The sequence below is a fragment of the Sorex fumeus genome, unplaced genomic scaffold, assembly GCF_029834395.1.
Source record: "Sorex fumeus unplaced genomic scaffold, SorFum_2.1 ptg000183l, whole genome shotgun sequence".
NCBI classification, from domain to species: domain Eukaryota; kingdom Metazoa; phylum Chordata; class Mammalia; order Eulipotyphla; family Soricidae; genus Sorex; species Sorex fumeus.
The window spans coordinates 2,130,025-2,155,356 of record NW_026606240.1 but is presented as its reverse complement, the minus strand read 5'-3'; the positions used below and the strand labels follow the sequence as shown (position 1 = coordinate 2,155,356).

At 39.9% G+C, this 25,332-nt stretch overlaps 1 protein-coding gene across 7 annotated transcripts in view; it reads left to right on the top strand.

Moving 5' to 3' along the window:
• Positions 1 to 25,332, top strand: part of PDS5B (PDS5 cohesin associated factor B) — a 175,620-nt gene that overhangs the window by 133,334 nt on the left and 16,954 nt on the right. For all 7 annotated transcript variants that reach the window (XM_056107927.1, XM_056107926.1, XM_056107928.1 and 4 more), the window contains exons 20-29: positions 2,547 to 2,670; positions 5,041 to 5,199; positions 6,766 to 6,834; positions 9,112 to 9,248; positions 13,904 to 14,027; positions 19,435 to 19,639; positions 20,909 to 21,023; positions 23,709 to 23,841; positions 24,135 to 24,254; positions 24,950 to 25,012. In XM_056107927.1, the coding sequence (XP_055963902.1) occupies positions 2,547 to 2,670; positions 5,041 to 5,199; positions 6,766 to 6,834; positions 9,112 to 9,248; positions 13,904 to 14,027; positions 19,435 to 19,639; positions 20,909 to 21,023; positions 23,709 to 23,841; positions 24,135 to 24,254; positions 24,950 to 25,012 (1,249 nt within the window). The remainder of the gene's footprint in view (positions 1 to 2,546; positions 2,671 to 5,040; positions 5,200 to 6,765; positions 6,835 to 9,111; positions 9,249 to 13,903; positions 14,028 to 19,434; positions 19,640 to 20,908; positions 21,024 to 23,708; positions 23,842 to 24,134; positions 24,255 to 24,949; positions 25,013 to 25,332) is intronic.

Below are 25,332 nucleotides of genomic sequence, written 5' to 3'. Positions count from 1 at the left end.
CTGTATGTATCTTTTGCCTTATTTTGGAAAGAGTATCAGCTAGTTTTACCTCATTACTTCAGACAGCCACTTGTCTAGTTGTGGTTGGGATAGCACGCTTCTCTATATGGAAGAATTGTATATTGCCTTTTCATTGAAAGGAGACTACGTCGGCTCTTTTGATATTGAGTACACTTTTGTTGCTTTCTGTTCCTTTGAACTGAATGAGTTCTAGAAACAGATAACAAATGGGAAAAAGTATTATCTAAATGATAATTGAAAGTTAGCCGGTATTTTTTAGCTTTTTTTTTCCAGGAAGTAAAAGAAAATTTGTTAGAGTTGACTTCTTAGTTTTTAGAGTTTAGTAAAAATTTCCTGTTGGAAAGTTGCCATGACTCTCCTGTCCAGGTCAGAGATTAGTATTGGATACATTGTATGTACAGCATTGTCTGTGTTATATACTGAATGTCTGCTTACTGGACAATCTTATTCAATCCTTACACAGTACAATGGAATGCTGAAGTTGTCCAGATCTTCTGAAAAGAGAATATGATGTTCACTGATGTCAGTGGTTCTGTAGGTCCTTTAGCAAGTAACAGAATGATTTGAGTTTAGGCCTGCTGTCTCCAGTGCCTGTGGTGCCATAACCATTAGAGTGTGATTTCTTTCTTAAATTCAAACCTTGAATTATTTTCATTATTTACTCTTTAAATTTTGAGGGGAGGGCCTCCTAAATAGTCTCAGAAGGCCCAGTTGTCCTTCCCGGTGTTTCCCAGCCAACTAGGTCAGCAGGTGAGAATAAGGGCACAAGAATGTGGTGCTGCAAGAGCTCTGTGGTGTTAGAATCACTTGGGCTCCATGCACACAGTAATGCTCGGGGGACCATGTGGTGCTCGGGATCAGACTGGGAGGGCCACCTGTGTTAGGCCTGCGGCTTAACCCCTTACTGTCTCTCTGCGCCCTCACCCTTGCTTTCTTTTTTTATGTATTTCATCTGGACATTTTCTCAGTCCCCATCCCCCTCATTCCTCCACCCCAGCACACACACAGACACACACAGACAGACAGACAGACACACACACACACACACACACACACACATATCCCTTGGGCATATTGAATATATTTATAACAGATCAACTATAGTATCTTTGTCTCACCTATAACATTTTCTGGATCTATTGATCATTTTCCCTGATTACATATTACAAGATCTTTTTTATAGTGGCTGTTGAAAACTTGAATTATTACTAACATAACACTACAGAAAATTTTTGCAGGGGATGTCCTATGCTTTGGCTTCAGGTGGGTTTTTCCAATGCATGTTTAAGAGGCTTCTCTGTACTCTGGGCTGCAGCTACAGCACAGTGGGTAGGGCGTTTGCCTTGCACGTAGCCGACCCGGGTTCGATTCCTCTGCCCCTCTTGGAGAGCCTGGCAAGCTACTGAGAGTACACTGCCCGCACGGCAGAGCCTGGCAAGCTCCCTGTGACTTATTCGATGGAGACTGTTACTGGGCCCGCTCCAGCAAATCGATGAACAATGGGAGGACAGTGCTACAGTGCTACAGATAACTGATGTTACTCAACCAAAGACTTAGAATATCTCTTTAGATTTTCAAAACTTGAGTTATTTTGTTGGTAGCTTTGTTCTCTCATACCTTGCCCTAGAAAATATAGCTGCTCTGGCTTCCCTCAATTGCCATTTTGTCCTCCCACTACTCTGTGCTACCACCGTGTTTACTTGGTTTACTGCTGCTTACACTGCATTCTGGAAACCACCCCCAGTAGGATGGGAGCGGATGTTGGAGCCTCTGATGTGCTTTTTTTTTTAAATCCCTTTCAGGGATTGTAGTACTATATGCTATTGCTTGTTAGCTAAAACCTCGAACATATCTTTTCTTCTAATTCATTAAAGTGGAAGAGTAATTTCAGTTCACACATTCAGATTAGAAACAGAAATCCTCTCACTGCAATTTTAGGGTTTTTTTTTTTAAATGTAATGTCTGCTCATTCATCATAGACTAATTTGTAGTGTCTTCTTTCAGAGAGCTTTCTAGCCCTTTTAGGTCCAGTCACTTTTTTCCATGACTTCGTTAGTCTTTCAGGAATGTGAATCTTTTCTTTGCAATATGCAGCATAAAAGTTCTCCTCATTGTGTCATTTGACTGTATTAGACTTGCTTTGTTTGATAATTGTTCTACCACAAAGTGAAAGGTGACTTGAGTCTTGAGAGTGAATAATTTAGATGCTATTACGTGATCTCTCTAGATATATAATATGGTAGAAGTTAAGTTGGAAAATAAAGGAGAAAAGACTAATGGGAATAATTTTAATAAAATGGCTCATCAGTTTGTACTTTATAATTGTTAATTAGAAAAAAGGTCTTGTATATGAATGGTTTTGATATAGATATTTATAAAGACAAATTATAGATCATTGGAAATGAGTCTTAGTAGATGTTTTGACATTTTTTTTGTTCTGACAAACTTTACTTAAAAAGTGTAAACATTGAAAAGTCTACTGGAAGTCATAATGATTTTTCTGGTTTCTTAAAAAAATATTTTAGAGCCTTGCTTCCTGTTTTACATCACAAGTCTAAAAAAGGACCTCCTCGTCAAGCCAAGTATGCCATCCACTGTATCCATGCGATATTTTCTAGTAAAGAAACCCAGTTTGCACAGATATTTGAGGTAAAGAGAAAATTTTGTTTAACATACACAGTTAAAAAGCAAATGTTAATGATTCTACAGATTGTCCACATTTGGAAATGTGTCATTTTGTGGCATGTGTTTTCAGAATTTGAATCAGTATCAGTGAGTTATGGTTAACACATGAAGACATCTGATTATTCAGAAATCAAATATATGTTTCACTTTATTTGACATTTTGCATTTGGAAACATTTTTATTAGTACTTAGACATAATAATCATGTTTATAGACAACTCTTGGTCAGATCATTTGTAGGTTTAAAAGTAAAATACTAAAATTTATGAGATACTGGAATTTAGGGTTTTATAAATCTAACTTAGTGATAGGTTTAATGACTATTTTGATTTCATGTTAGATAGAAAGTGTCTTTCAAAATATATTTAAGTCTACAGATAGTGCAGCAGGCAAGGCACTATCAGCGCGATTTAACAGTATGCAGCTGACCTGGGTTTGATCTCCAGCATCGCACATGGTCTCCTGAGCTCTGCCAGAAGTGATCCCTGAGCACAGAGACAGGAATATGCTTTGGGTACTGCTGGGTGTGGTACCCAAAACCACTCACCCCTACCCCCCCCCCCCAAAATTGCGAAGACAATTGTAGTTGTTTTCCTCTATAATTTATTTATAAACATTAGAGTTTTATTTCAATAATATAAATTAAAGTATATAACATCGTCTCATTGCAGATAGAAGCTAAGCAAAAGACCTGTAAAATCCTAATTTATAAGTTTAGTTCAGATTAACTTCAGATCATTTGGGAAATGATGATGAAGCTGACCATAAATACCAGTATGTCTTTTTAGAAACATTTGTCAATTTTGTCATGTTTTCATGTGTTTTAGGATCTAAAAGATGAAGAAAAAGCAGCTTTTGGATAATAGTTGTAGATATCAAATAATTTATTTTAAATTTTGTGCATATTTAGATAGCAATTTCTAGAGTCTTCTTCATAGAGAAGAAAGATTTTGGTGAACTCATGTTCATCCATAGAAAATATTTTTAAATTAATCTTTTTATTCTTCTTGAAAATGGGGAGGCGCTATTAATTTGCATTTGTACATTATCTTGTTTTCATTCTGTTATTACACTTTTTCATTTATAAAATCGTGTTTAAAGTTTTTATTCATTGTTACGGTGCATCTCTGCAAGACATGTAATCCTCCTCCTATGATATACAAGGTTGACTGGTTTTATGAGAAACATTTTCCTAGGGAAATTTGGCTTTTATGAGGTTACCTAGGGTTTGGCAGTTTATTTTGCTTTTTTAATTGTTACCACTTTTTAGTCCTATTAATGTGGGATATCGTTTTATGCATTAAAATAATAGAAAAAATTTATTATGAGATTTTTGTTAAGTATAAACCAACAGACCAGATTGATAGTAGCCGTATCAAGTGAACCTAACAAGGAATAAATCATTTAAATATATTTTAAAATGCATACTCGATTAAGTTAAATCTTACATTGCTCTGATATGTTGGAAAGCCTAATTTTTTAAAAATTATTTTTATTCTTTGGGTTTCCCAAATAGTGGTCAGGGAATTGGGTGAGGGCTCGGGGCTGGAGGCTGCTCCTAGTCTTCGGCCTCATGCCACTTTCTGGCCACGGGGGAGCCCACAGAGTGTCAGGGATTCGGCTGTGGCTCCAGCCCTTTGACCTATTCACCCCTCCCAAAGACTTTTTTCTTTGCTGTGATGCCAGGAATTGAATCAAGGGCCTCATATCATCAAGGAACGTGTTCTATACATCCCTGCCCCAGAAAAGAAACAATTTTGTAGTGTTTTTTTAAGCCCATGTGTTATTCTACAGTTTAGGCACGTAGACTTAAACTAGTGAATTCTCCAAGGCACTCTGCATCCTTGACATTAAGCCAGACAATAAGTCAAGAGAAAAATAGACTGTTCGGTACGACCGTAGCATGTGTGTACTTACTTTGACTCTCGTTTCACTAGCTAGAGTTTATTCACATATCCTCACTTAACTGCCATAAAAGCAGTTGGCAGGTATTAGCTTCCGTATTGTCACAGAAAGTAGAACAGTAGAATATTGGGAGCCCTAGTTTTCTCTAACATAGTCATATAATGGGTCCTAAAATATATGATACCTGATCTCTGTGCTGAGATGCTGCTGTTACCCGTCTCTAAAATGTTAACATGAAGAACATTAAAAACATCTAAACACCGTGCCGTCTAGACATACACTGTGGAAGTTTAAATGAGGCTTGGGTTACTGCTTATACCATGTATATGTGTTGAAACTTTAGAATTTTTAAAATTTGAAGATAAAACATATGGTTGATTTATTTCCGTGTTGATAGTAGAGTTGAATTTCTTTTCTCCCTAATTTTTAGCCTCTGCATAAGAGTCTAGATCCAAGCAACTTGGAGCATCTCATCACGCCTTTGGTGACTATTGGCCATATTGCACTTCTTGCCCCTGATCAGTTTGCTGCTCCTTTGAAATCTTTGGTAGCTACTTTTATCGTGAAAGATCTTCTCATGAATGATCGGGTAATTTGTGTTCTTTAAAATGCTATTTTCTAAAGTTAAATATAAGAAGTGATATGATATATATAACCCCTTGCCTGTTTGATTTTAAGTTTCCTTGATTTTTTTTTAACATGTTAAAAATAAGATGGAAGCACCTCCTAAAGTTGAGAATAGGCTTTCTCATCTGATTTTTTGTGAACTTTAAAGAGGTTTGTTTATTTTTTGGCATCTACTTAGTTCACGGTATGGTTTTCATGACAGTAGTTGTCCTTTTCCCTCCATATGATAGAGAATTAAATAAACCCTGGAAAAAATATTGTGAAAGAAATATGATTTTCATCTCTCCAGTTTGTGAGTATTTGGGATAGGAAGCATTTGAGTCTGGAAGAGTTGACTTATTAGTCACGTGAGTCTTTTGCATGTGTGTTTACAAATTTACATATAGACACATAACTGTCAATTTCCTTTCATTGCAGTACGATACTGTGTTCTCTGGAGAACTGAAAGAAATACTAGATATTTCTCTTAACGTATAGTTTAGGTTGGGAGGAGATGTAGTACAAGAGTCACAGAACATGGGACCATTCTGCTTTGTTCCCTGGTAACACGTAATCCCCTGAGCATCTTGGGTATAGCTCTGGAGGCCCTTGGGCATCTCGGGAGTGGCCTGAACCCTTACTCCCTTGCATAGAAAGACCAACTTGGTTGACTGAAAAGTGTCAGGAGAGTACTGCTTTTCCCTGGTGTAGCTTAAAAGTCTCAGATGTTTCGTATCCCTTCGTAGTTTTCCTTCCTAGTAATTTGTTTTAAATTTGGTTATGGGAAAAGAGTTTGTGGGGGAAGTAGTCAAAATCGTTTGTCCATGGTAGCTGGAGGATGGTTTGACTCTTTGACGAGTGATTGGAGCACTGTGATTTGGAGGTGGAAGGCCTGTGTGATGTACCTTTGCCTACTACTAGGAATTCTGGCTATAATCTTGAGCTACCCTCCCTCTCCCTCTGCCTCTCCCCCCTTCCCCTCTCCCACCTCTCTCCTCCCCCCACCCCCCTCCCCCCTCCTTTTTTTTAAATTGTGTGTTGTATTGTTTTTTGTAATCTGTAATTGCAAACCCTTCAGACTTTTTCTGCTGCTCAAGATTTTGTGTATACCTTCCCCTTGTTTAAGAGTACTTTGACTTCATTGATTTTTGTTTTGTGTTGGGGCCACATCCAGAGCCATACTTGGGGGACCATGGTGTGCCAGAGAGTCAAATCTATGGTTTCCATTAGCAAAGCAATGTTTAACCCTCTCAGCCATTTCTCCAGTTTCTCTGTTGATGTTTACATTAGTTCTGCCAGCTGCACTGGACTAATTGGCAAGGTGGCTAGGTAATGAAGTATAGGTAAAAGATTAAAGTCATTAAAAGAGCCGATTGGTGTTGGGTCTGCAAATTCTCTGTGTGGGTGCTAGAGAAGATGTATCTTTCAACTCTTCTAGTAGTAGTATTAGATTAGCCACTTCAGACAAATTAATTTGCTCTACAGATGACATTTTATTCACGCAGTATTAGTGAAACATCCATATTTCAAAGTTCTTATTTTTGCTTAGCTTCCAGGGAAAAAGACAACAAAGCTTTGGGTTCCAGATGAAGAAGTTTCACCAGAGACAATGGTTAAAGTGAGTATTATTCATAAATGTGTTTCTTTCAGGAGAATGTTGGGAATCAAAGCCAGGGCCTCACATGCAGGAGGGTTAGAACATGCCAAACTGCTGAGCTATATGCCCAAGATCCATTCATTTTAGTACACTAATATATTGCAAAGTATTATCACGATCACTCCGACCATCCTGGTATTCGTCAATTGCCTCGAGCAGGCCCCAGTAATGTCTCCTTCTTCCTAGCCCTGAGATTTTTAGAAAAGTGCCATATTCAAGGCTCTTTCAGAGTTAGGAGAATGAGACCCATCAAAGTATTGTAGGTGTTAGAATTTCTCTTCCTGGGGTTGGAAGATAGGTCCACGGTGCATGCTTGCAGGGATCTGAGTTCAGTCCTCTGAAGTTTGTTGCCGTCTCCCTTGCACTGCCTGAGTTTCATTCGGGAGACCCCTGAGTACCACCAGAGTGGTATCCCGGTAGCATTGGGCCTGAGTCGCTTCCTTGCCAGATCTCTTAGCACTGAATCCTGCAGACCGCTTGGCTAAGTTTTGCTGGAACTGGCTCCTGGCTCCCCTAAGCACTGCTGGAATCCTCCTCTGCTTTTGTATCCTGGCCTTCCCACCCCCGCCCCCATTTACATTCCTATTACCAAGGTTTGGCTGTTAAAACCACTCAAGGCAGTTTTCATGGTAGTGATCCCTGACCCATAGCTGCTCATATTTTTATATTATTTTACATTATACTATGTGCTATGAGAGAGTCCAGGGCAATCATTAGAAAACTCTGTGCGTGGGCAGTTTGGCAGTATCTGAGTAGGAAAAGGATTTGGAAGCTGCTGCTTAGATATCATCAGCTATTTTTTTAATGGCAGGAGATGTTGATTTTCTTGTATATAGTCTTCTATTAGTAAAGAGTCATACAGTTTTGAGACTTTTTCTTTTCCGTGCGATTTGATAAAAGTTCTGGTTTTTAAAATGGTTAGCCCGTGATTTCTTGAATTAAGAATTATGCATAAGAATGTAAAAATGTAAGTGGTCCAGCCCTCAAGTGATTTTCCCAAAATGATTGATAATTGATGCTGCTTTTTCAGCATGCTGCCTAAGATTTAAAGGCTAGAAACAAATGTTTTGTCATGTCTATATAAATATTTAGTAGTATGAAAACTATTTAATATGCCACATCAGCTTTAGATTCTGTGCTGCTTCTATAAACATGGAGAGTAGAGTAGCCTTTTCATTAGCATTATTGAGTGATGCTTGATGCTTTGAATTTTATTTAATTCTGTTTTCTAAGCATGATTTTGTAGTGGCAGTTTTGTTTAGGTGGACAGAACTGACTTAGTAGGCAGGTACATCTGCATCAAAGTTCATGCTTTCAAAAGTCCTGAGGAAAGAGTCTTACAAGAGTATCTGTCACATGCCACTGTTTAAGACTCACTGAGCTCCTGAACTTCAGATCTAGAAAAAAGCTAAGAAAATGTGTGAAAAGGAAATAATATGCAGCCCTTCAAAAATGATGTTGTAAACATTAAAGAGAATCCTGGGCTTAGTACTGAGGTGTAGTACAAATGTGAGGTGATGACCTCTCAGGCACAAAACATTGAATATGCTGCTGGAAACTTAACTTTTTTTTTTTTTGAGTATCCCACCTGCATGGCAGAGCCTGGCAAGCTACCCATGGTGTATTCAGTATGCCAAAACCAGTAACAACAAGTCTCACATGGAGACGTTACTGGTACCTGCTTGAACAAATCGATGAACAACTGGAGGACAGTGCTATAGTGCTAATATTTAAACTTAACTTTATTGACTAGGAGAAAGGTTAGGATGATTGTACTGTTGATTAGAATATGGAATATATGTTTGGATAAACATTTTTGAAAAATGGAATGAACCAGTCTTTAAATCATTCCTTTTAACTTGCTAGAAGGGTTCTTTAAGATCTTTTGTGGAAGGGTGGGGAAGGTGGAGGGTGGATTTGGGCCACACCGGCTTTACTTGGGGTTCTCTCTTCAGGGATCACTCTTGCTGGTGCTTCTGGGACCTTGTGTCGTGCCAGGGGTCCAACTAGTGCCAGCCGCATGCAAAGCAAACAGTACCTTAACCCTTGCTGTACTCTCTCCAGCCCCTTGGCATGTCTTTAATTTTATTATTTTTTGTCATACTTAGTTTTAAACTTCCAAGCTATTTTCATATAATCAGAAGATTTTTCTTTTTCTTAAAAAATTAGATCTTCATTTTTAAATGGTTGATAATTTCTTTAAAATATAACACTGTCTTGTCAATATCTTTTAAATAGATTCAGGCTATTAAAATGATGGTTCGGTGGCTCCTCGGAATGAAAAATAATCACAGTAAATCAGGAACTTCTACCTTAAGGTTGCTCACAACAATATTGCATAGTGACGGCGACTTGACAGAACAAGGAAAGATCAGGTATGCAATTGCTCGTTCGTTTTCCCTACCTTCTGTTTTCTTTGCTGTTGTGGGGAGCACATGTAATGTGTGTGTGGGAGTGGTGATGGGACTGTCACCGTAGACGTGGTGCTCTTGCAAAGTCTGGATGGCATTCTCCCCAGGGCTCTCTCTCTCACACACACACACACGAAGCATCCGAGATGCTTCCCGTATGTGGGCAGCACTGGAACTGCTCTCTCTCTCTCTCTCTCTCTCTCTCTCTCTCTCTCTCTCTCTCTCACACACACACACACACACACACACACACACACACACACACACAGACACACACACACGAACGAAGCATCCGAGATGCTTCCCGTATGTGGGCAGCACTGGAACTGAATTGATGGCCTCATGCTTCCAAGTTGGCAGGTGCTTTTGTCTCTGAGCAATTCAAGCCCTTCTCTAGTTACTATTATAAAGACTCTATGGATTGTATCATATTTGAACATCTGGTGTAATTGTTGAGTGGCACAGTCTCATTTTGTGGGGTGGGGCAGGGTCAAGGGCTGGGCCACACCTGGCAGTGCTCAGCACTTACTCCTGGGGTTCTGTGTTTAGGGGATCATATGTGGTGCCAGTAAATGAATGCAACTACACTGTCTCTCTGCTCCCCATCTTGAAAACATAAAACTAGTATTGCTTTTAGATATGACTTTGGCAGGGGTGGGGGTGGGTAGTATATTATCTTCTGCAGATGGTTATTTTAAGGTAAAGGTAAAGGTAAAGGCCCTCCCGTTGATCGTCGATTTGCTCGAGCGGGCCCAGTAACGTCTCCATTGGAGACTTTGTTGTTACTGTGTCTGGCATATCGAATACTCTCGGTAGCTTGCCGGGCTCTCCGAGAGGGGCGGAGGAATTGAACTCGGGTCGGCCATGTTGGCCGCTTGTAAGGCGAACGCCCTACCCGCTGTGCTATCGCTCCAGCCTTATTTTAAAGTGGCATCATATTTTCAGTGTAGAATATTGCTATACAATGTAGGTATTTATAGAGTATTGCAGTACGATGTAGGTATTTAAATTACTAACTCTGGTTTTTAGTAACTGATGTGAAAATGTTAGCATACTGATCAGTAATTGATGTTTTGTGTTATTGGTTTCTTTCGGAGGGGAGTGGGTGTTGGGCCACAGCCATTCTGGGCTTTGTACTAAGGCATGGCCTTTGGCAGTGCTGGGTGAACGGTGGTGTTTGGTGCTCGGGTAACAAACAAGGGTCTGTCTTTTAAGGCAAGCAGCATACCTCCTGTAGTGTCTCTTCAGCCCTGCATCCTTGTCAGTGTCTAAAGGAGAAGGAGCAGACTAAGTAGACGGCAACCTATTAATCTGTTCCCAAAATATAAATACTTACAAAGTTCAGAATTTTACTTGGTATATGTTACTCTGCATACCTGCTTTCGGCACTGGGAGATAGTGCAGTGGTTAGGGCACATACTTAGCACATGCAGTGGTTAGGGCACATACTTAGTGGTTAGGGCACATACTTAGCACATGCAGTGGTTAGGGCACATACTTAGTGGTTAGGGCACATACTTAGCACATGCAGTGGTTAGGGCACATACTTAGCACATGATATAGTTTGGTTCCTTGTGCTACGTAGTCTCCCAAGCATTTCTGGGAACACTCTTGGAGTCCCTCAGCACCACTGGGCCGCCTGGGGAGTCCTCGCACCGCAGGGATCAATCAGCTCCACATCCTCAGAGCCTTTCACTGAACTACTGACCTGGTGGCCTGAGAATCACTGGTGAGCCTCCTGAACCTTAGGGAATCGCTCCCCCCAACTCCCCAAACAAAAAACAAAACAAAAAACATACCTGATGTTTTTTATGTAGTGATTTTGTTTGGAAGATTTAGTATACTTACTGAAGTCTGTATTGAAATCCTGATTTTCAAATTGGGGAGCTGGCTGAGTAGTAGAGCTCATGTCCAGTGCCCAGAGCTGAGTTCTCTCACTGCATGGCCCCTGAATACTCTTGGCTATACGTCTTGTGACACTCGGGCACCCTTGGGGTGGACCTATAGCAGCACAGATATGACCTTATTAAAACATTATTTAAAATGAAATCCTGACTTTGCCTCTTACTGGCGCATTAGTCTTTAGCAAATTATCTTTTCTTAATTTTCCTTCTTTGTAAAAACAAGAGACAGTGGTTTCCAGTTTTCTCTCCATTTTTGATACAAAGCTAACATACGAGAAAAGTATTTGAAGCACTGCCTAGCACAAAGTAATTAGAAGTATCGTAGTTGTAGTGATCAAGTTAGCTAAGATTTTGAAGTTTATGCTCTGAATAAGCCCAGATGTCACTTATTTCCTCTTATGCTGTCACTGTTGTTCATTGTACCATTATTTATTGATTTGCTTGAGCCGGCCCAGTAACGTCTCCATTGTAAGACTTGTTACTATTTTTAGCATATCGAATATGTCACAGGTAGCTTGCCAGCCGTTGCCGTGCGGGCAAGATACTCTCGGTAGCTTGCCGGGCTCTCTGAGAGGGGCGGAGGAATTGAACCCGGTTGGTCGGGTCGGCCACATGCAAGGCAAACACCCTACCATTGTGCTATCGCTTCAGCCCTATTTCCTCTTATTAATACTAAAAATTGGGAAATAACTTCCTCCAAATACACGAAATATGTATTTTTAGTCTTACGTGATAAAATAGTCAAAAGGTTGACTGCCATCTGTTTTCTACCTTTTTTTTCTTCTTCCTTCTTCCTTTTTCCTTCTTTGCTCAGGGTTCACTTTTGACTATGCTCTGGGGACCATGTTTGGTTTCAGGGATCAAACTGGGGTCACACACATGCAAGGCAAGACTGTTCTCTCTGTCTGGTCCCTGCATTTCTACTCTTGAATGTTTTTTTCATACTGTACTTTGCATAGAATGTGAACAGTGGTGCCTCCTTACACAAGTAAAAACAACTCATGAACTCTTCTGCATGGACACTGTCTGGGCTCTTGCAGTTCTGGCTGACTCACCTCTTTATTCTTGTAATAATAATAATTATTATTATTATTATTTGGTTTTTGGATCACACCTGGCGATGCTCAGGGGTTACTCCTGGCGGTGGTTGGGGGACCATATAGGATGCTGGGAATCAAACCTGGGTCGGCTGCATGCAAACGCCCTACCTGCTATACTCAATCCAGCCCCTTCGCCTCTTTATTCTTACCATTTGCATGTGCTGGTGTCCAGAGTTTACGTAGTCAGTAGAAAAGATCCCCAGTAGTAATAATTATCTGCATTTCAGTTATAAATTGCCTTCTATATGTTTATTTAGAGTTTTATCTCCACTTTTTATTCATGATATTCTTTTTTTTTTAAATTAAAACACTGGGGGGCTGGTGAGGTCTCTCCCAAGTGGTGCTCAGTAGGTCCAAGCTACCCACCTGTGATTTTCAGCTTGTCCCACTGGTGGTCCAGTGCATGGGCTGGGATACTCTTCTGCCCAAGCCCTGTTGGGCCAAGGTCCCCCTGGTGCCGGGCTTCTCCACACTGTGCCTGAAATCAGCCATGGTCAGGTCCATGCCTCCTGCCTGACACCTGTTGTAATAATATGGAATAATAACTGCTTCCCAGCTCCTGTTCGCTATGCCTGCTATTCTTTAATCAGATGCTTACTGAATTCTCTAAATGTGAATTGTTTTGACTCTGATTTTTTAAACTACAGTGTTACAGACTCTTGCTCTTTATAAACTTAATTGAAAGGTATTTAATTTTAATTATTTTTATCTATATTTGAATAAACTTGAACATGGAAAAATGTTCCTTTATCAGCGGTTGAGTGATTTATCTGGTAATCAGTGTTTGGAACACTGATTGTAGATAAACCGAGAAGCATCTCCGGGACACATAGCTTCAGAACCTTTTAATGTTGGCATGCTTTCAGTCAGGATTTTTCCATAATCTGTGGAAAGATAAAGGGTTCTTTCTTGAACCAATTAAACTATTAGATCCTGAAGACTTTTTAATCTCTTTAAGTGTTTTATATATATGTGTATGTATAATATATATATATATATACATGCACATTTTTTCTATAGAATAGAAAAGTAATCTTTTGCTTTTAATTAACCTATTAGGAAGCTAGTATATTTTTTGTCTAATATATAAGTAAGCATTAAATATAAAGTGAAAGATGATTTAAGTTCTAACAGGCATATAAAAAGATTCTAGGCTTGACTAAAAGCTTTTTTTTTCCCCCTTTTTTGATTTTGGGCCACACCTGGCGGTGCTCAGAGATTACTACTGGCTCTGCACTCAGGAATCAGTGATAGCAGTGTTCAGCAGACCATATGGGATTCTGGGTCTGACCCCTGGTTGTCCACGTACAAGGTCTTCTCACTGTACTGTCTCTCTGACGCTAAAAGCTATTTTGTATAAGATTAGAGAATCTCACAGCTTTAATGCGCTCCTGTTTTAGAGAAGCTATTTTAAAGAATTGTTTCACTGGTAAAATCGTTCTATTAAGTAAAATAAAATATGTTGCATATCACTAAATTATTTTTTACTTTGTTTTAAAGCTAGATGCTTTTATTACTTCCACTACCCTGATCCCAAATTTGTTATACAACACATGATGTTTTTGCGCATGCATTTGAGAAATTTAATTTATTTTTTTTGTTTCTTATTTTTCAGTAAACCAGATATGTCCCGCCTGAGGCTTGCTGCTGGGAGTGCCATTGTGAAGCTGGCACAGGAACCTTGTTACCATGAAATCATTACGCTAGAGCAGTACCAGCTCTGTGCGTTAGCTATCAATGTAAGGAAAAAAGGCTCTACAGAACAAGACTTTGACTTTGATGTTAATGGTTAATGTTGACTTCCAGAAACAAAAGGTCCACCCTGATAGGGAAGAAAAGTAATCTTGAATATTTATGGCTCCTTTTAAGACCTAATGTATGAGAAAAATTTCAGAGTTCTAGAACCTGCACTTTGAGTTTTAGTGGCTAACATTGTGCATTTGTTCTTTAAAGTCACCACAAACATTGGATTAGCAAATACTGCACTGTTACATCTAGGGGAAACTCAGCAGTGACTCCCACAGGTCTGTGGTCATGTCTCTATCAGTTAAACAGTCCGTAACTCTGTGCTCTGTTTCTTATTAAAGGCATGATAGCTAGCTTGTAGTTGTTTCATTAACATTGAATTTCATGGCTGATAGCACTGTAACTCATGCCCGATTGAAACTGAACCCAGCAGTGAATTTTCTCTGTAAGGGACGTCATAGCCTTCCTGAAACACTACATAGAGCTTCAGCTTTATGGTGGGGAGCTTGGCAAAACAATAACAGAGAGTACAAGGATGTGAAAACTGGCAGTAAATGGATCCAAGAACTGTGTCTCAGGTGGAACACGTGCCAGGCAGCTCGCATCTTCTTAACATTTGCCTGTAGGTGATGAGTGCAGGGTGAGGATTGATTTTTGGAATTACAAATTTCATAGGTAAATTTACAAATTTAGTACCTGATAAAGTTGTATTTTGTTCTTGGAAGAAAAAAAATTTTAAACTTGTGGTTTATAAAGAGGTAATTTTAGGTCAGAAGCGTTTAGATTATTAGCAGAGATATGAATCTGAATTTTTTGTTGTTCTTTTGGATACTTTTGTTCCATACCTGATAGTGCTCCAGGGATCATGTGATGTCAGGAACCGGTGCCCAGCTTCAATGGAATGCATTCCATCCTTTGGAGTTTTGTCTCCCCCACCCCCCCACCTCCTTCCCCCATATTTCCAGTGTTACGTAATAATTGAATCTTTAATCATTTTTTAATTCTCTTTGTCACACTAAGGAAGTTAAAGAGAAACTCTTCCAATGATAATAAATAGGACATTCCAATGTGAGTTTTTCTTGTATCATTTGGTTATTTTAGACTTGTTTTTCTGTCCGAAGTAGTCATATATAAGAATTTGGCTTTTATTTTGGAGATTATTATATTTTTCTCTATTTTTCTGCTTATCGAAAAACTTCTGTTCTTGTATAACTGCTAAATGGTGGTCTGTGCTGCAGTAAGAGCAGACAAAGGCAGAGCATCCACACTTACTAGATTTTGGAGACAAGTACAATTAACAACACAAGCACAGTATCACAAATTTGTGTTACATTGCTTTTTTTTTTTTTTTTTTGCAGGAAGCTGGGGATTTCTTTCTAGGAGTGTTCAGGGGTCTTACGTACTTGACCCAGCTGTGTGGGCCTGACTCTTAAGTGCTCAGGACCTATGGTGCTGGGGACCACCAGGTGTCAGCTCGCGGTGCTTAGGGGCTGCAAGCAGGACTGAGTATTCCACTTAGGGCATGTGCTCCCGCCCTTTGAGTAGACTCATTGGCCCTGTATTGCTAATTCAATCTCTGGTGTGCAGGATGACCATTCAGGTTGCCTCACGTTTCATGTGGGTCTCCCTGTTTGGAGGAGGGGTAGTGGGGCTGGGGATCCAGCACGCAAACATGTGCTTTAAGCCCATGAGCTGTCTCCCATGTCCCTGATATTGCCTAAGTTTGCAGATTGCTTTGCAGCTCTATTTGACTGTGGAACATGTGTTACTGGTTAAATTTTAATTATTAGCATATTCCTACAACTTGCCATATCAGGTTAACTCATTCTAAATAAAACTTTCCTCTTTGTCTGTTGTTCCTTTACATCACATTTCTAACTCTAAGTCTGTCTCAGTCTTACCTTTTAGTCCTCATACTGCTCATTACTCATTTTCACATTTGTCTTCATTATTTTCCAGAAGTGCTGTGAAATTCCTGAAATACAGTCATCTTCTTTTTCATTGAGCCCACTCTTTCGGTGTTACCATGTGACACAGTTGTTTCTTTTTTTCTTGAAACTGCCTTTTTTGGTTTCTGTCATCTTATTTCTGTTTTGATTTCCTGGCTATATCTTCTGGCTGTTTTTTTTTTCTTTAAAAATTTCCTATTAAAAAATCAGGTCACACCATACGGTACTGGGGACCACTCCAGCTCTGTGCTCTGGGGTCACTGGCCTGGCAGTACTCAGGGGCCCTATGGCGCTCACACTTCGGCCCCCTGTTTCTCTTTAAATGTGTTGGTTCAGTGAGACCCATCGGAGACCAGCTTTCCCACTCAGCCACCATTCTTGGGGCGTCTCATTTTCTTTGTAAGCAATGCCTTTATTAGTATCAGTGTTTATTTCCCCCCAAATGTTTGATCCCACTTTAAGTGCTGAACAGAATTTTCAGACCTTTATGTTATAAGATAGAATTAATAATCTTTCTCCCATCTGTTCTTTGCTGACATATAGAGCCTCAGTAAACATTTTTAAAAGTTTGAATAGCATTTCTTAGACACACATCGGTAGATATTGAACTATTTGTTTGTGTCTTTGCCCTTCACTGCAGAAGAGCAGCTCCTTCTCGCCTTTGAGAGAATTCTAGATAAAATCTTTTGTATTCACACTTTGCTCACAGCCCTTATTGTTACAGCCATCAATAACTTTCATTTAGACTGCCATAGGTGACAAAATTTTTTACTGGATAAATTTCTTGGTCACAGGTCAGAAATATTTTGGGGATTTTTTTTCCCCCTTGGACCGTGCCCAGCACTGCTTGGAGTCTAGCCTTGGCACAGTACTTAGGGGTTGCTTCTGTCTGTGCTGGGGATCAATCCTGGGCTTCTAGCATGCAAAGATATGCTCCAGTCTATCTTGCTGTCTCCCTGGCCTGTGTGTCGTTACCGTTTTCTTGGTTTTCTGGACCCCAATATACATTCCCTTTATTTGCCTTCATTTTGGTGAAGCTAAACAATTTCCCCTTTACTTTCGTGTACCTATAATAAGCCACTTTTCATTTAATTTTCACCTATTTCTTCACATCCAAATTTAACCCTTTCTGCAAAATCAGTGCTTAGGTAGAACCTTAGTGTGTTCTTGGTTCTTTTGATTCCTCAAGACAGTTCACTGCAGTCTTTTAATAGAGTCTTCAATCTTGTTTGTGCTTTTATTATTTCTGCACCTGTGGCTTAATATTCTTGAGGTCTTGAAAACCATGTTGTTGCCATTTTATTTTTTGTACTACTCCGCCCCCCCCCCCCCCCCCCCTTTTGGGTCACACCCGGTGATGCACAGGAGTTACTCCTGATTCTGCACTCAGGAATTACTCCTGGCAATCGGTGCTCAGGGGACCATATGGGATGCTGGGAATCAAACTTGGGGTGGCCACGTGCAAGGCAAATGCCCTACCCACTGTGCTATTGCTCCGGCCCCTGTTTTTTGTGTTGTTTTTTTGGGTGCCTGTTTGGGTGAATTATACGAGGTTAGGGATTGAACTCATGGCCTTCTCTCATGTTAGGCATGTACTATCTTTTCTGTCCCATTGTATCTTGGAGGCTCTTTTCACATAATTGGAAAGGAAATACCTCTGGAGTTTTAATAGCTTCATATGAACCAACATGAACATTCTAGACAGAAATAACATGTGTTAAGTGCAATAATACAAAGCATATCACATCTTGTGATAATTGGCTAAATGTGAAAATGTGAAGGTCTTTGTGTCCTATGTGATTCAAAAATCCTGTTGAACTTTTTTTGGCAGTTTAAGAAAAATTCTGATAATTCGTTTTATGATATAATGTTCTAGTCTTTGAGGGTCAAAGGTGAATCATGACAATTCTTATCTACAGGGAACGAGCAGCAAGGTGTGAGACATAAAAAACAATCACTGTCACTGTCCTCCCGTTGTTCATTGATTTGCTCGAGCGGGCCCAGTAACGTCTCCATTGGAGACTTTTGTTGTTACTGTGTCTGGCGTATCGAATACATCACGGGTAGCTTGCCAGGCTCTGCCGTGCGGGCGAGTTCCTCTCGGTGGCTTGCCGTGCTCTCCGAGAGGGGCGGAGGAATCGAACCCGGCTCGGCCGGGCCGGTTGCACTCAAGGCAAACGCCCTACATTATGAAAAAATATTTTTGTTTTTGTTCTGTATCTGGCAGTGCTCATGCCTTACTCCTGGCTCTGTGGGTCACTCCTGATGGTGCTCAGGGAACCATATGTGGTGCTGGGGATTTAGCCCTGATTGGCTGTCTTTAAGCAAGCTCTCTACCCACTGAACTCTCTCTCTGGCCATAAACCAATCATTTTAATGTTGTATGCTAAGAAGCCATGCTGGAGACATGCACAGAACGCAGAGATCACTGAGGTCAGAAGATGAGACTATTGAGTGCTCTTTGGAAGATGGGGAGCTACTCCTAAGAATGAGGAGTTAGGGAACAGAGCTGGTGGTTCAGGGAAGGAATAGTACGAGGACTGTTAGCATCGGTAATGAACACTTTGGGATTTTCATAGTGGTAGAAATGATTTGGTGGTTTTGAAATCTACTCATAACTTCTGGATTTGGAGTTGCTAATTTTATGCTGAATCCTTTCCTTTTTGAAAAATATTATTTTAAAATTTGGCATATGAGACTAAATTTTGGGGCTGGACGATTGCTCACAAGGACTGGAGTTCCTGGCATGCGCAGAGCCCTGGAGTCCAACCCCAGCAGCACATGCCTTTCCACACACCTGGTCTGCAACACTGCCTTGAGCCGTGAGGTCTTCCCGGCCAGGGTGATGATTATCAGGAGGGACCCTCGGATCCAGTAAACACTGTGCTTACATCTCCCCCTCCCCTTGCCAATTGGCTCCCCTCTAGAAAAGACTGTGCTTTAGGGATCCAATTTTACAATGCTTTAAACACGCTACCACAGTATACCCACCACCCACATAGTCGGATTTCTTTACCACAGCCCGTGGGGACTGCCCCACCCCTACACCACCCTTTCAGACTACTCATATATGATAGAACTAAAGTGCATTCATTGGACAGTTTTATCTTCTGTAAATGAGGAAAATACCAGTTATGAGGTAGTATGATAAAGTGTTTAAACCTTTTAAATGTTTATTGCAGTAGAATGGATACGCATGCTTTATCTGTTTTAAAAGTATGCTCAGTATTTCTGTGTCACATCTAGCTGGTGGTAGTTAGGATTCGGGTTTAACACACTAGCCATGCAATTAATTTGTCTCAACATCTTAGTCCTGTGACCAGAGTGATACAATTTTTAGACAAACTTGCTTATCTTTCTGGTGACTTGAGATGGGAAATTTCATATCTGAAGCTGTTAATGACTTTGTGCTGCCATGAAGATAATATGTGGAATAATGATGTCTTTGCAGGATGAATGCTATCAAGTAAGACAAGTGTTTGCTCAGAAACTTCACAAAGGCCTTTCACGATTGCGGCTTCCTCTTGAGTATATGGCGATCTGTGCACTTTGTGCAAAGGATCCTGTAAAAGAGAGGAGAGCGCATGCCCGGCAGTGTCTTGTAAAGAACATCAATGTGAGGCGCGAGTACCTGAAGCAGCACGCAGCTGTTAGTGGTGAGCATGTAGGGAAATTGGCGGTGTACACCCCAGCCCGCCAGTTTCAGTTGTATAGACTACGAAGTCTTATTCCTATTTCTTGTGTTACGATTGGTATTCCTATAAAGACACCGTTTGAAAAGCACAAACGTGTGAGAATGTGAGTGTCGCCCTCGTTCTTCCCGTGGAAGTGATTTAATGACCAGGGCGCATAAGCAGTGACGATGGTAAAACGGTGGAGTGACTCCATTGAAGTAGTCGGATGTGCGCGTTCATTTATCTAGCTGTCTGTCTTTTGTTCAAAGTAGAAGGTGCAGGCCTTTAGGGTGTGCTGCTCTTCCCTTAGCCGACAGTAATACCAGGTGCCTGTGCTGCAGCTGCCCGTCCACCTCATCCATGCCTAGTTGGTTTTTGTAGCTCTCACTTAACAGCATGAAAATCCACCCATTGCATTTAGTGTTAGGTAACTTTTAGGTGTGACTTGTACTATTTTAAGCTTACCGAATGTCCAATTATGTTCTTTCATAATGTACTTGTTCCTTTAATTAAAAAGCCTAAGAAAGAAACCTCCTTATGGAAAAGTACATTTTCCCAGGTACAAATCAGAATCAGGTGTTCCACATACCTTCTTTCTTCCTTTCGGACCTGTCATGGGGCTCGCTTTCTGTTCCTTTCGATATCTTCAATGTCATGTCTCAACTTCCTACCCTGCATCATTTCCCTTCCAGTGTTGTATGTATGTACACCTCCCTGTGATAAGTGCTCCTGTGTCTCTGACCTACCCCCCAGCTTTGCCACATCACTGTCAAAATTATCTTCTAAAGTAGTTGTGATCATAGCACTTCCTTGCTGGTGGTGCTCTGCGATTAAAATACTGTCAGCTTTATTTCCTATTTTTGTGCTCCACTAATGCTGAAATTTTGCTAGTAGTTTTGTATTTGGCTCAGAAGCTTATAAGAGATTGTTAAATACATGGTTGTTCACAATATCAAGAAAAATTGATCTTGTAGTTCCCAATTTTGAACATTGTTTGGGTCACTTTTTTCCATATGGATTTGAAAACTAGTATTTGTTTTTATGGCGTTGGTACGTTGTGCTTGTAGGAGGCATTGTAGCATTGGGTATGATGGATAAATAAGCTCTATGCAATTTATGACATACCTCAGTGCTGAGTAATTATTTATTTTTCTTCCTAGCCATATTAGGAATATAGGAAGCAGAGTCATCAAAGAGAAAGAGAATGGAAAGTGTGTTTCTAAACTGGATGTCTTTTTTTTTCTTTTTCAGAAAAATTACTGTCTCTTCTACCAGAGTATGTTGTTCCATATACAATTCATCTCTTGGCACATGACCCAGATTATGTCAAAGTACAGGATATTGAACAACTAAAAGATGTTAAAGAGTAAGACTTTCTCCATCCATTTTCACATTAATGAAAATTTTTGCCTTTTCTGTTGATAATAGAATCTCAGTTATAATTAGCTCCTAGACTTGTTTCATAGGAGTTTATATTCTCTTATAATTTTATATTCTCTTAATATTCTGTGTAAACTATTATACAATGGCTTATATTCTCTTATTGTCTATATTCTTATTTTTCCTTTCTTGTATCATTTATATTTTATTTCTCATAATTTCCCAGAATTCACTTCTTTATAATTATGTACTGTTCTATTTCTTTACCAGTTGGCATTTCTCTTCTGTTGAAGCAGCCCATTAAATTATTTTATTCCAGTTCCCATTGTTTCCTACTTTATTCTGAAACTGTAGATTTTCAAATGAGGTGAATTAGTACTGTCCTTTATTCACTACACAGTAGCACTTATTCTTTGCTGTAGTTATCTTTCTCTAGAAGAAGAGAGGCTTTTTTTTTCTTTTTGGGTCACACCCATTGATGCTCAGGGGTTACTCCTGGCGGTGCTTGGGGGACTACATGGGATGCCGGGGATTGAACCTGGGCTGGCCTTGTGTGAGGCAAACACCCTACCTGCTGTACTATCGCTTCGGCCCCAAAGGAAGATTATTTTTAACTTAATAATAATGAACCAGATTCGATGGAAAATCACACTCCCATACAACTTCATGGGTAATTATTGAATTAGAATTTATGATAGTTGCCATTCTTTCAAAGATTCTATATTCTTTCAAGGGCTGGAGCGATAGCATAGCGGGTAAGGCGTTTGTCTTGCACGCAGCCAACCTGGCCGACCCGAGTTCGACTCCTCCGCCCCTCTCGGAGAGCCCTGCAAGCTACCGAGAGGATCTCGCCCGCACGGCAGAGCCTGGCAAGCTACCCGTGATGTATTCGATATGCCAAACACAGTAACAACAAGTCTCATGATGGAGACGTTACTGGGCCCGCTCGAGCAAATCGATGAACAACGAACGGGAGGACCGTGACCATGACACATGAATACTTTATAAATATTTGAGATGCCTCAGAATAAAATAAAACTGCTGATAACTCTTCATGGTAAGGAAACAGAACTTTTGCCATACTCTGCAGTTTTTTTTTTTAAATAAGCATTTAGTTTTCCCCAAAATGAGTTTTAAAATTAGAGTTATGATAACTAATGAAAACTTTGTCACTTTTCTCAGAAAACTTTGGTTTTGAAATATAAAATGTAATTAGGAATTTACTGTATAACTGCAAATTCTTAGTGTGCCGCAGTAAGTGATCTATCCTCTTGTCATAGATCTACTCCAAAGGATCTTACTCTTTACTGAGGTCCTTAGTTTCTGTTTTTCCTGTCAAGTATGACACTCTGCCTTCGTATACCCTTTTTTAAAAAAAAAAAAAATGAAAGCAAGTGTTTATTTTTAAAATGAGGGTAAAGGAGTGGGGTATCTGAGAGGAATACTCCATATTCTTCTTTCCTTCTGTTACTTTTTTCTTCACCAAAATCTGTGCCCTTCTGTCTGGATCTTACAGAAACAAAGTCCTTTCAGGCATTTGTTGAATTACATTTTACATAATAAGCTTTAAAATTGAGCTGCAGAAAGTACTTATTTTGTCTCTTTTTGCAAAATGCAGTATGCACAGTTGTCAATGAGTTTTTCCTCTCACATTTACTGATGAAAGTTCTTAACTATTTAGATAGAAAGGTAGTTACAGGGGCTGGAGCTATAGTACAGCGGGTAGGGCGTTTGTTTGCCTTGCAGGTCCACTGAGCACTGCCAGGAGTAATTTCTGAGTGCGGAGCCAGGAATAACTCCTGGTGTGACCCAAAAAGCCCCCCCCCCACCCCCGCCAAAAAAAAAGAAAAAACAAAAGGTAGTTATATTTTCTTGAAGACTTTCGGTCAGGACTATGGTCACTCTTCTGTATTTGGGGTTTCACTTTGTCTGTTGTCTAGTAATTCCTTTGGAGCATCTTCATTTCCTGCCACATCTGGGGATTATACTTTGCTCTCTCCACACGCCCTTCTCTTCAGGTCACACAGTTAGCAGCGCTTCGTGAACGCTGTGCGGTGGTGCCCCTGGGGCAGCCTCCTCTCCAGGGGAGTCAGACCTTGTTCACTAGCAAAGTTGCACCTTCCGTTGCAGCGCACGTGCACTTGAGTTTCAGGGTGTCAGCACTCTTGATTGCCAGAGATCCTGAAACGTTGTGATATGGGAGGGGCCCCCAAAACCTACTTGCCTGGACACACTCATGCATTTGTCCAGGGATTGAAAGTGCGGCTCATTGGTGAAGGTTTGCGCGCAGGCACTTTTTAATCTCTGAGCTATTCCTGAGCCTCTTGAACCAAGTCACCTTGGAATATTAGTAAGATTTTCAGAAAGAAGTCTGACGAACTCGCAGCTACATTTCTGCTAGGTCTCTGTTCATTTATAATGTGTGCGTGATGGGGAGAGGGCATGTTGGGCAGACCCCATGTTGCACAGGGGTTGTTCCTGGTGCTGTGCTCATTGATCATTTCTGGTGGATGTTCAGGGCACCATATGTGGTGCCAGGAATTGAACCAGGGTTCATTGCCAGGGACTTATAACTTTCTAAACATTTTCCTTTCTACGTTTAATTATATTGGTATTTAAAATTTTTGTGTTTAGCAACCAGCCTCATTTATTTATTTTTTCTTGGTTTTAGATGTCTTTGGTTTGTTCTGGAAATATTAATGGCAAAAAATGAAAATAATAGTCATGCATTTATCAGAAAGATGGTGGAAAATATCAAGCAAACAAAAGATGCCCAAGGACCAGATGATGCAAAAATGAATGAAGTATGTAATTCTTTATAAACAATTAATGATTACAGTTCTATTTATGCATTTTGAGTGTTGGTTAGGAAATTTGTTACTACTGTAAATTATTTAACAGCATCAGTCATTTTTTTTTAGTAGTTGAGTACAGAATTACAAAGAAATTTTGTAGGATTAAGTAAAAATGCTAATGTCAGCGTTTTAACTTAGTACTATGAAAAGCTACATACTAATGTTTGTGTACTAGTATTCCTAATTCATAGAATCTAGAATACCAGTTTAAGGAACTAGTTGTGTTTCTAATACCATTGCAGAAACTGTACACTGTGTGTGATGTTGCCATGAATATCATCATGTCGAAGAGCACCACTTATAGTTTAGAATCTCCGAAAGACCCAGTGCTACCTGCTCGTTTTTTCACTCAACCTGATAAGGTAATTATCGAGAATTTGTGTATGTTGACATAAATATATTCTTAGCGTTACGGTATAGGAAATTCCCCCCCCCCCCCCCCCCGCTGCCATACCCAGCAGTGTTCAGGGCCCATTGGTTTTGCATTTAGAAATAACCTGGCAGGCTTAGGGGACCAGTTGGGGTACTGGGGATCAAACCCAGGTTGACCACATGCAAGGCTAGCGCCCCAACCTGCTGAACTACTGCTCTGGTCACATATTACAGGAGGCCTTAGAGGGATCTTTCTCAATAGCTGGCCCATACAGTATCGTAAAAAGGTAGCCGTTAGTCTTAAAAATGTTGTGAAGAACAGAAAATGGGCCAAACCAGTATGCAAGATAAAAGATTTCTTAGGATATCTTGGAACAGTGGCTTTCAGGTGAAGCTGAAAAAGGTTGGAAGCCACTGATGTAGAGTTTGTATTTAGAATTTTATACACTGGGGAAAATATGATCAAACACGCAGACCTGTGAAATAATGACCATCCAAAAAGAAACTACAGGTAGATAAGGTGTGTGTGTGTGTGTGTGTGTGTGTGTGTGTGTGTGTGTGTGTGTGTGTGTGCGCGTTTAAGGTACTTTAAATCAAAATCTACTTCATGCTTTGTTGGAATTTGAATTGCCTCAGAGATAGTATTTCAGTATTCACTCACTCCATCTTTTTCCTTTGCTTATAGAACTTCAGTAACACCAAAAATTATTTGCCTCCAGAAATGAAATCGTTTTTCACTCCTGGAAAAGTACGTTTTGAAAATTGCTGTAATTCTGTGTAGTTTATTTAAGTGTGACTATTGACATAGTAGTGGGTTTTTTTTTATTTGTTTAAAACTGTATCTCAAGGAAAATATAAAAAATTATTAGATATCTTTATATTAGGTCTTTTGGTAGCCATATACTAGTAAGAAATTATTTTATAGAATTAAACTGGGATATATGACTTAACTTTTTAGCTTGTAATAAAGTGAGGGTCCTCATACTAGAAACCTTGGTTATTAAATATCTTGTCCTACTATGAGATTGTGATCAAAATATTAAAAGTAAAACACATTTTGTCACATAC